The 12,062-nt window shown below is 36.2% G+C and overlaps 2 protein-coding genes and 1 pseudogene across 2 annotated transcripts; all 3 read right to left on the reverse strand.

Moving 5' to 3' along the window:
* Positions 1 to 84: 84 nt before the first annotated feature.
* Positions 85 to 9,027, reverse strand: LOC111776405 (cysteine proteinase mucunain-like). The gene is made up of 4 exons (XM_087117927.1): positions 8,453 to 9,027; positions 1,430 to 1,671; positions 1,202 to 1,342; positions 85 to 300 (listed from the first exon to the last, which is right to left on the reverse strand). Exons 1-4 carry the CDS (start codon positions 8,940 to 8,942, stop codon positions 85 to 87), a joined length of 1,089 nt encoding a protein of 362 aa, XP_086974053.1. The 5' UTR covers positions 8,943 to 9,027.
* On the reverse strand, positions 1,895 to 2,780 carry LOC147789305 (cysteine proteinase mucunain pseudogene; annotated as a pseudogene).
* LOC111776406 (putative cysteine protease RD21B) lies at positions 6,184 to 8,159 on the reverse strand. The gene is made up of 3 exons (XM_087118230.1): positions 7,688 to 8,159; positions 7,497 to 7,637; positions 6,184 to 6,648 (listed from the first exon to the last, which is right to left on the reverse strand). The coding sequence occupies exons 1-3, from the start codon at positions 7,865 to 7,867 to the stop codon at positions 6,250 to 6,252; spliced, it is 720 nt and encodes a 239-aa protein (XP_086974356.1). The 5' UTR covers positions 7,868 to 8,159; the 3' UTR covers positions 6,184 to 6,249.
* Positions 9,028 to 12,062: the final 3,035 nt, after the last annotated feature.

Raw genomic sequence — 12,062 nt, forward strand, 5'->3', positions numbered from 1 at the left:
CACTGCACCTGTGTTCTAATGGTTGGTTACGCATACAGCCAGGGGCTCGAGTGGAGAAGCAGCATCAGGCTTCGGAGGGTTCTTTCAAAGCTTGATGGGGTATGAAGCCATTAGGGTTATACCACACTTGCCTAAGGTAGTGCTTGCCACATTTCTCTCCAACTTCATATAACCCTTCTCTCCCCAATTTTCACTCCACGAATTCTTAATGATCCAGTAGTCTAAACCATCTTCTGTGCCATACCCAACAGCAACAACACCGTGGTCCAGCTCGGTTCCGCAGTCTCCGGTGAAGACACCCTGAATGAATGATGCATAAATAACGGCGGTCTATAAAACACACAATTTCCTAAGCTGATATTGTCTTTTTAGGGTTTTCTTGTTGGACTTCCTCTCAAAATTTTTAAAAAGTTGTGGGCTAGAGGAGATTCCCACCCTCTTATAAAGAATGTTTTGTTCTCCTCTCCAACCGATTGTGAGATCTCATATCGGTTGGGGAGGAGAACAAAACATTCTTTATAAGGGTGTGGAAACATATCCCTAGAAGACGCGTTTTAAAAATCTCGAGGGAAAACCCAGAGAGGACAATATTTGTGTTGGGTGAGTTTAGGCTATTACAAATGATATTAGAGCCAGACACAGGACGATGTATCAGCAAAGAGGCAGAGTTCTGAAGGGGGTGGACACAAGGCGGTGTGCCAACAAGAACACTGAGCCTCAAAAGAGTAGATTGGGGGGTCCCACATCGATTGGAGGAGGGAACAAGTGCCAGCGAGACACTGGGCCTTGAAGGGATAGATTGTGAGATCTCACGGTTGGTGTGCCAACAAGGACACTGGGCCTTAGAGACGCATTGAGGGGTCCCACATCGATTGGAGAAGAGAACAAGTGCGAACGAGACACTTGACACGGAAGGGGAGTGGATTATGAGATCCCACATAGGTTGGGAGGAGAACGAAACATTCTTTATAAGAGTGTGGAAATCTCTCCCTACCAGCGAGGAGGTTGAGCTCCGAGGGAGGTGGACATGAAGCGGTGTAGCAGCAAAGACCCTCGACCCGAAAGAGGGTAGGGAAGAGAACGAAGCATTTTTTATAAGGAGGTAGAAACCTCTCTCTCGTAAACACAAATCATTTAAACATGTCAAAACCTTAGCTTTGTGAAACAACATTAAGGAAATGTTGGAAGTTGAAGAGATTACCGATTTGTAAAGTTGTAAGGCTTCGGAATGAGCGTCAATGGCAACACTAACTGGTTGACCAGCCACAGCCATTTTCAACAACCTCTCATTCCCCGGAGGAACATTTACATACCCATTTATGGAGACAACATTTATATTTATCTGTTGATAACACATTAGAAACCGAGTGAGATTAAGACATCAGATACGATTGAATGAATTGAATGAAGTAGGTCGACCGACACGAACCCGGTCGGGATCGCAAGTGTAATTATCAAGGGCCTTGTAAGGGTAATCTTCCTCGGTGTCAATGCCACCATTGTCAACGATGAATCGGAAAGCTTTGTCCATATAACCACCGTTGCAACCGCTGAGAAACTTAGATCGACCGCAGTCCACAAGTTCCTGCTCCGACAGAGAGATTAATTCACCGGTGACGATTTGGTTTATTCCTTCCACTGCAGCCACCGCTGAGAAAGCCCAGCAGCTCCCTTCATTCAAAACATAATCCACTTTAAGTTAAAGTTAATCATCCATCAAAACCCACCACTAAAACCATGTGTTTTGGACTAATTAACCACTCCGGTCTCTCGATTTTGATTCAAACGGAGAAATTCATGTTTAATTTCATTTTGTCCCCAAATTAATAGAAAAAGTTTAAAAATACCCTCCAACTTTATTTCAAAAAATAGTATCGAGTTATTCAGAATTTCATTAATACCCTTAAATTAAAAAGAAAAAAAAGAAAAAAAAAATCTATGAGGTGTTGATAAACTATTTCTGTCCATATATTGACAGTAAAAAAACCTTTTTTGAATTTTTATTTGTAAAGGATAATAGTATTAATATTACTTTTAAAATGTATTAAAAAAAACTTTTTAAAATTTAAGAATATTTTTGAAACTATATTAAAATTTATTTTTAGAACAAGTAGTCAAGTTTCCATCTAAAATTAATAATAAATAATAATAAGTTATTATTGAAATTTTAAAAAATTTAAGGTTATTTTTTTTATAGATAAAATTATAAAGTTTAAGAATATTTTTATTAATTTATTCTCACGGCAATCTCCTTGATCTCTAACAGCAGTAACGGCGCCCTTCTTCCTCCAATCGACATGATCCGGCAGATCATCGCCGCGAGCCGTCGCGTACCTACCACTATCCGCGGCGGATAGGTGAGGCAATGGGGAGAATCGGGCACCCAAAAACAGAGCCCTGTACTCATCATTGGTGAGATCAGCGAAACAGGTCAATCCAACCTTATAACTCCTTGGCACCCGGTTGTGTTCATCGATGAAATTGAGATTATCCTTGAAAATCTCAAACCGCCGCTCCTTCTCGCCGAGAGCATTGTAAGCTTTACCATGATGGACCAACCACGACTCGAACAGAGCCGCAATTTCGTCGTCGGTCCGGTGAGGGAAGCCGCCGGGAGTATGAGGGATACCCATGTGGTGTTTTGCATTCTCGTCGATGATGGAGAAGGTGGGTGAATTGGAATCGGAATCGGAAGCTGAAGCGGAAGAAAATGAGGGAAAACAGAGGAAAATGGCTAGAAGAGCGGCGGCGGGGAAGGAGAAAGTGGTGGAAACCGCCATGTTTGGTGGAGTTGGGTGTGAAGAGGAAGTGAAGGAATTGGTGCATTATATAGGCGAATTTCAGAAAAATATCTGCACCTTTGAACCTGTGAAGCTCCATTGTTATTGAAATGAAATGAGGCAGAGATAACCTCGTCTCCGACCCCATTTACTAATGAAAAAATGTTTTCCATTCTCTCTCCATGCTTCGTCATATATTTTCTACTAACAAAATTTTAGAAAACGGGTAGAGATTTCGAAAGAGAGTTTTGAAAGCAAGATTTGAGAGATTGAAATTGGTGTTATACGAGAATGTAAGCAAAAAGCAGCAACAACAGCTTACTGCATATAGGTAAGGGAGAAATTGACAACTAGTCATATCCCCTATATGACATTTTGGGGGCATTTTAGCCCTTGCAGGCAGGTGTAGACACGATTTGTGTGAACGGTCATACATTCTCATACTGACCTAATATGAAATGGCAAAGAACTATCTAGGATGAAAGCATGTAAAAGAGGTTGGAATAGACATGCAACCATGGACAACACGTTCTGGACAAGCAAGATCAGGATATTTGTCATGTGGTTATTGACAACATGCCTTGGATATGCATGACCGTGACATCTTCCCACACTCAATTGGTTGACGTCTTTGTCAACCGACTCAAATAAGCAAGACTAGGACATCTATCATGCGACCATAAGTAACACGTCTCTATTTACATCTAGCTCTGGTTATTTGTTTTAAATAAATGTTTAATTTTTTATTTTATTTTATATCTAATAGATTACTGACTATATATATACTTTTTTAAATTTTAAATTTATATTTAATAGATTAATTATGAATTATATATATATATATGGCTTAGATCCACCGCTATCAGATATTGTCCGCTTTCCCTCTCGGGCTTTCCCTCAAGGCTTTAAAACGTGTCTGCTGTGAGAAGGTTTTCACACTCTTATAAAGGGTGATTAGTTCTCCTCTCCAACTGACGTGGGACATCACAAAATAAGTCAAATTATAAATTATATATAAATAAAACTTTTTCATAAAAGATTTTAGACCAACGATGAACGTTACCCATAATTGAGCATCACAAATTATTATCCTAATTGACTTTATAAATTTGTATCATTATTATTTTGCTTTATTATGTTAAGAGTAAATTACCTTATATGTTTTTTAAGGTTTGGCCGCGTCCAAAATCTTACCAACAAATTTTAATATTTTTTATTAGTCGTGTTTCTCGTTAAAAATCAATTAGTGTTATCCTAGGTAACACCCTATTCCTATTATTATGGTTTATTTTAAAAATTCAGCATGTCCTTCTCGATAGTGATCGTGTCTGAAATTGTTTCAGCATATGGTTCGAAACATATTGGTCCAAACATATTATCACCGTCAAAATTGCTCCTAAATTTGGTATGACATCATGGTTCAACGTAAATATTTTGCACTCTATAACATAAAATCGATTAAGTCTACAAGCAGACTATATTTATGCAAGCTGATCACATTTTCATTTTGGACCACATTAACTAATGATGAGTATGTGTGCAAAATTATCGAAGTTGGTTAGTTCCTCGAGTCGTCCAATGAGATGAACAACATTAAATTTAAAATTGTCGACAATTTTCCACCATTAAATTAAAAAAAATAAAATAATAAGTCGAATCTATATTATAATAATGCACGGTACACACGTTTCGATAAATAATTTGTTAAGAAAAAAAGAGTAATAATTATTTATCATTTTATTCCTTATAAGAGTGTCCTTTCCTCTCCTTTCCTTTCTCTCTTCCTTTAGGATTTCTAAACGTTTTTAAAATTGTCATTAATTTGTTTGAAAAATTAAAATAGAATAAATAAATAACTAAAATGATAGATTTTTTAAAAATTTAGAGATTAATATAAATATTTCAAAAATATAATAAATAAAAAATATATGAAATAAAAATAGAGATTCCAGCTCATTAATAATTTTATTTGTTTGTTTCCTACATTATCTTATATTTTTTTTTTAAAAATAATTCCTTATTAAATTAATTATGCGATTCTTATTTTTCGCCTTTTAAATTTTTCCATACGCTTGTAGTTATTAGTAACAGTATAGAAACGACAGAATACAAGGGCCCATTTTTTTTTGTCGTTATTAGTAATTTTACTCTTCATGGTCCATCTAGTTATCATACTTCCTGCGCATAAGTCGGGATGCTCTCATCTGTCTCGGGATCTAGGGAAGTTTAATAGGTATGGAGGAGTCGCCACTTGCTGTTAGTAACCTTCGAGTCTCCCTGTATCTCCATAGGTATCTACTATTGAGTGCTTGCTAGAAGCTCCCTATTCGCTCATCATTCCAAGCTTTTAAATAGCGTAAGACAGGCTCCCCACTAAACACAATTGAAACTCCCTCACTAGTACCTTCTGATGTGTCACGGGCCCTAAGTAGGTGACATCGCATTATTGTATGCAAGATAGACCCTTACCAGCTGAGGTGAGTTCACGATCAGGGGTTGCGCCCTAACAATTCCTACATAGCCCTAGTCGACCCATATTCTCACAATGAGCTCTAAACGTGGCTCGAGGACCAAGAAAAGACAAATTGTAGAGTAAGACTCTCTAATAGGTGTTGCATCATATCCTCTAGGTCACGTAACATCTAGTCTATACATAAATTAGGACAAATAGGTATTTCAACCTCATAACACGCTTCTAGAAATAAATAGCATTAAATCATAAAATCATACATATTTGACAAAGTATATGCATATCAAGAAAAGTACGGTCAATCATATCATGTCAAAGTCCCAACGAGCATTCAAATTCATTATAGAAAAATTTGGTATTTCAAAAATTCTATTGTGTGAAACGAGCTAAGTCATTCAATAATCTATAATTCTAGGATTAGCTATCCATTTTCGTGCTCAATTCATTCATAAATCATGCTAACAGTCGATGTGCTCGAGTCATACTCAATTCCTACAAGTATTTCTTGCTAAAAAAATCTAAATGGTTAGATACTCGTTCGATCAACATCTCAGAATCAATTTAGGCCTTTAAAAAAAATTCTAAATCTCTCAAAATTTCTCAAAGAGATCCTAACGTAAGTCGAGAGAATATCGCTCGAAAAATGGACTAGAAAGATGGTTAGGCATAAGGAATGATGCCAACGCATGTTGGCATCATTGCTGATGTCATGCGCTGGCATCCTGCCTTCCTCGTACATTCTACCCTCTTATAATTAATTGTTTTTAATAATAATTTTAATTATTTTATTCATAATTTAATATTAATTATGGTATAAAAAATTCAACACACAGATATGGATAATGTTCCAGCAATAATTTAAAGGATCTATAATATATGGATAATGTTCAAGTAAAACTATGTATTTACTTATCCTATACGGGAATGAGTGAACCTACTTGCTCCAAGTGAATTTCATCTCGTGAGATTATATTTTAAGATTCGTGTTTAAATCTACAATCATAGTTCAATGATCGAGCGGGTTCTCATTGAGCATACACTTCTCATATCTTTTGGAGGGTTCTTTCCGGTCTTGATGGGGTATGATGCATGTAAGGCTATACCACACTTACTTGAGGTAGTGTTTGCCACATTTCTCTCCATCTTGCTATAACCGTCCTCTTCCCATTTTTCTCCCCACGAATTCTTTACAATCCAGTAGTCTAAATCGTCTTCTCTACCGTACCCAACAGCAAGAACACCGTGATCCAGATCGATTCCACAACGCCCAGTGAAGACACCCGGAATGATGCATAAACATAGAATGTCTTCAACACACAACGAGAGGAGAAAAAAAAAAACACCACGAATGATGATGCATTGTAACAGCGTAAGTACACAGATATTGTCCGTTTTGGCCCATTATGTATCACCGTCAATCTCATAGTTTTAAAAAGCGTCTACTAGGGAGATGTTCCCACACCCTTATAAAGATGTGGGATCTCACAATCCACCCCCTTTGGTGCTCAGCGTCCTTGCTGGCACAAGTTCTCTCTCCAATCGAAGTAACCCCCAATCCACCCCCTTTGAGGCCAGTCACCTTTCTGGTGCACCGCCTCGTGTCCACCCTTTTCAAGGTTTAGCCTCTTCTGGCTCTGATATCATTTGTAACAGCTCAAATTCACCGCTAGCAAATATTATCCACTTTGACCCGTTACGTATCGTCATCAGCCTCACTGTTTTAAAAAGCGTCAGATAGGGAGAGGTTTTCATACCCTTATAGAGAATGATCATTCCCCCCTACAACCGACGTGGGATCTCACAATCAACCTCCTAAGGACCCAACGTCTTCGCTGACACTTGTCCTCTCTCCAATCAATGTGGGACCCCCACCCTCTTTGTGGCTCACTTTTCTTTCTATCACACCCCCTCATGTCCACCCCCTTCGGAGCTTAGCCTCTTCTAACTCTGGTACCATTTGTAAAAGCCCAAACATACTGCTAGCCGATATTGTCCGCTTTGACCCATTACATACCACTGTCAGCCTCACGGTTTTAAAACGCGTATGCAAGAGAGATGTTTCCACACCTTTACCAAAAATGCTTCATTCCCCTCTCCCACCAATGTAGGATCTTTAAATGCACATATCCATAGACATGGGCGGTCTTCCAAACACACACACACAACAGGATATTCTCGAACATGCATTCAAAACCTTAGCTTTGTGAAACAACATTCAGGAAATGTTCAAAAGTTGAAAAGATTACCGATTGGTAAAGTTGGAAGGCTCTGCCACCAGCTTCAATGGCAACACTAACTGGTTGACCTGCCATAGCCGTCTTCAACAACCTCTCATTAATCTCAGGAACATCTTCATGCCCATCTATTTCAACAACCTTAATATGTTTCTGTTGACAAAACATTAGCAGCCAAGTCAAATGAAGATGTCAGAAACAACAAATGAATCGAATTTAGTAGGTCGATCGACACGAACGCGGTCGGGATCACAAGTGTCATCACGGGCCTTGTAAGGGTAATCTTTCTCGGTGTCGATTCCACCATTGTCAATGATGAAGTGGAAAGCATAGTCCATAAGACCACCATTGCAACCCATGTTATATGTTCTATCATAGTCCATAAGACCTCTCCTAACAAGCCTCCACTCGAACAAATTACATCATAGAGCCTCTTCTGAGACCTATGGAGCCCTCGAACAAAATACACCCTTCGTTCGACACTTGAGTCACCACTTTTGACTACACTTTCAAGGTTCACAACTTCTTTGGAGCCCTCAAACAGCCTCCCCTTAATCGAGGCTCCACTCCTTCTTAGAGGCCTCGAACAAAATACACCCTTCGTTCGACAATTGAATCACTTTTGACTATACCTTCGAAGTTCACAACTTCTTTGTTCGACATTTGAGAATTCCATTGACATGATTAAATTAAGAGCATGACTCTAATATCATGTTAGAAATTACTACTCTCCACTATGGTACGATATTCTCTACTTTGATCATAAGCTCTCGTGTCTTTGTTTTTTGTTTTACCAAAAGACCTCATTACAACAGAGATGTATTCCCTACTTATAAACTCAAACAAACGCAAATCGATAACCACGGGTGGTTTGCAAGAGTCAAAAGATCAAAGACTAAATGAGAATACAGAATCCATCGGATCAGTTAAACAAAAATGCTGCAAAATAAGAGGAAAACAGAACTCACCACACTGTCCTTGATCTTTAACAGCCGTAACAGCGCCCTTCTTTCTCCAATCGACATCATCCGGAAGATCATCGCCGACAGCCGTCGCGTACCTACTGCTCTTAGCGGCGGATAGGCGAGGCATTGGGGAGAATCGGCCGCCCAAAAACATGGCCCGATACTCATCATTGGTGAGATCAGCGAAACGAGTCAATCCAACCTTATAACTCCGCGATTCCCGGTTATGTTCATCGATGAACCTGAGATTATCCTTGAAAATCTCAAACCGCCGCTCTTTCTCGCCGATAGCGTTGTACGCTTTTCCATGATGGACCAACCACGACTCGTACAGAGCCGCGACCTCGTCGTGGGTCCGGTAAGGGTTACCCATGTGGTGCTTTGCGTTCTCATCGATGATGGAGAAGATGGATGAATCGGAAGCCGCAGAAAATGAGGGAAAACAGAGGAAAAGGGCTAAGCTAGTAGACAATAACATTGGTATCAGAACCATGCCCTTTAACTTAATCCTATTAATAGAATACTCAAACGTGTAACAAAGAAGTTGTCTGAGCTTCCAACATATAGTAAAAAGTGACTCAAATTCTTAACGTTTATAAAACATATCAATTTAGTCCTTAAATTAACGACTTCATTAAATAGATAATGAAGATGTTGGCGTTGTTGGATGATGAAAGTCCCACCTCCGCCTATGTAGAGAATGATCATGAGTTTATAAGTGAGGAATACTAACTCTATTGGTTTGAGACTTTCTGGGGAAACCCTAAGCAAAGCCATGAGAGCTTATGCTCAAAGTGGACAATATTATACCATTGCGGAGAATCGTGTTCGTCTAGCAGGCGTAACAATTTTTAAAAGACACGATCCTCCTCCATCATCTTATCGTCCAGAAAACCATTCGTCTCTCACAATAATGTGATTAATATCGAGTGAAACAAAGACATCCTTACATATAATTGAAGTAATAGAAACATCATGTTTAAGAACAACGAGGACGTTCCTAGCCCAAATGAGGCGAGACAAGAGATGGGACGACTGCACGGTGATGGTGGGAGATGGGGACGATAGCCAAGTCGATAGTGAAAATTTTTATATATTTTTTAAATTTTCTTTAATTTAAAGTATTATTATCTTTATTTGTTTTTCAGCTTCTTTATTTAATGCCACTTTTTTTCCTCTAGTGAATAAATAAATATTTTGAATACATTATTTAATAATATCAACAAAAGAATAATAAATACTTATATAATTTGATATTATGTAATAAAATTATCGTATAAGGAATTTAATAATAATAAATTATATAAGTTAATTCAAATATATTTATTAAAAAAATTGAAATAATGATAAAATAAAAAGAGAAAAAGAAAATTAGGAGAAAAAAAAAAGAGTAGGGAGTTTGGCGGTGGAGGCAGTTGTCCTTGTCCCACATCGCTTGCGTCTCAAAGTTGAAGAAAACGGGTATAAATAAATAAACAAATCATTCCTTTTACGATCTTTTCTATTCTCTTTTCCGACACGTTTTCTCCTTAATATTTACTGGGTGTATATATTTAATTGGACAACACACAACAATCCAACGGAATAATCGAGGTTAGATTAGTATTTCGAGTTGGATTAAGTTATTTTTTCTGAACTCGAATTAACTCGGTTAGGTTTTGGATTCATAGCACAAATACTTGGATTGATCCAACTGAAAAAAGTTTAAAATAAGTGGTTAATGTAGACTTACTACAACTCCACCACGTGCCGGTTCAACTCCAGTTGAATATTTTGTTTAGTTTCTCTTTTTTATTACCTTATTATGGTTTATATTAGGTTATTGACACAAAATTGATGGATAAAAAATTAATTCGAATAGATTTGAAAATTTTGTTAAAATCTAGCGGTAATTCTAAATTTTAATATATTTATTATCTTTACCGTGTAACATTATTATTTATAAGGTTTTTTAATTTTATGATGTATCATTATACTTTCCTTATTTTTAATGTAACCGAATTTCAATAAGTGTCGTATTTAGTTGTGTTTAGTTCTATGACAAGTTGAACTACGTTAAGATGTTACAATTTGACTGTTGTGGTTGTTTTTTTTAAATAAAACTTTTTTAAAAAAGTTAACAACTCGACAACCCAACCCGAAAACAGGTCTATTTTACTGTTTTAACTTCGTGCCAAAAAAAAAATGAAAAAAAAATGAAAAATGAATTTTTTTTTTTTTTTTTAATGAGACGTGAGAAAGAGGTAATAGGAAGCGCACAATAAATTATAGCAAACAAAAATGACAACTTTACGTTAGACTCTCTTTTCTAATTTTCCCTTTTATTCTATTTTAATTTCTATCTTTTTAAATAATTTAATTTTCATATTAACTATTACAACTTCGCCCCTAAATAAGGTTAGTTCCTAGGATCATCCAACTCCAACCAACAATCGAGGGCGGCTTGAGAGGCAATGTCAAAGACGCCAATGTTCGAATATTTCTTATTTTTTGTTCCAAATTTTGGCTTTGAATCAACGATTTCAACATATATGTCGATCATGGTCGATTTTTCACATTACAAAATTGATCCATGATCAATCAACAAGCTCGATTAACTCTCAAAACAGATGCTTTACATTAAACTCTAAACAGATGCTAGATGCATATTGCAAACAATTTTTAACCTTTGGACAAATATAAATACCTCAATTTTATATTCGGTAGTTATTACTTGATTTCATTGAATAGATTAATAATTATTTTTAAAAAATTTATTAATATTTTCTTGTTCTCTCGTATCATCACGTCCTCTCCCTTTCTATCTCTCTTCTTCTACTTTTTTGTCCTTGTTCCTCTCTCGGTCGTCTTTTAGCTTATCTAATAATATTCTATCTATAATATATATGACTTTAAATCACTCGTGGTTAATAATACATATTTAAAGTTAATGTCACTAAATTTTAAAAAATATATAAAAATAAGGACGATATAGTTTTAAAAGTTTTGGAAATAAAAAATAAATATTTTAAAAATTTATGGACAAAAATATAATAATTTAAAATGTAATAAAAAAAATGTAAAAAATCATAAATTATATTATCTTCCTTTTTCATTTTTTTTTAATAAAATTCTGAAATTGGCACGTGGGTCATTTGGTATTGGTCTGGTTTTTTTCTTTTCTCTTGTTTTTTCCTCAAAAAACAAATATATATAGAAAACAAAAAGAAATTCCAGCTCATTAATAATTTTCCTTTTTGTTTGTTTCCTGCATTATTTTATAATTATTATTTTATTTTTTATTTTTTACTTTTTCTTAATTGATATTTGTAAAAATGAAAATATTAAATTAATTATGTGATTTTTTTAGTTTAGGCCATCAAGATTTTCCCCTCGAGCTATGGGTTCGTGCTTTTAGTAAAAGGAGTCATCCGATAACGAACGATTTATTATTTGTTTATAATTTTTTAATCGTGTAGTGTTTCTCGACACTGTTGTTCTAACGTCTCAAAATCATAATTAAATTTTCTATTATATTCAATCTTTCCTACTCAGTCTTGAGAGAGCCAGAGGATAATCACGAGAGCTCAGAAATCTATTCAAAACTTGGGATCATCATAATACTTTACAACAT

This window comes from Cucurbita pepo, chromosome 15 (assembly GCF_057944985.1).
Source record: "Cucurbita pepo subsp. pepo isolate OVF chromosome 15, ASM5794498v1, whole genome shotgun sequence".
Taxonomy (NCBI): domain Eukaryota; kingdom Viridiplantae; phylum Streptophyta; class Magnoliopsida; order Cucurbitales; family Cucurbitaceae; genus Cucurbita; species Cucurbita pepo.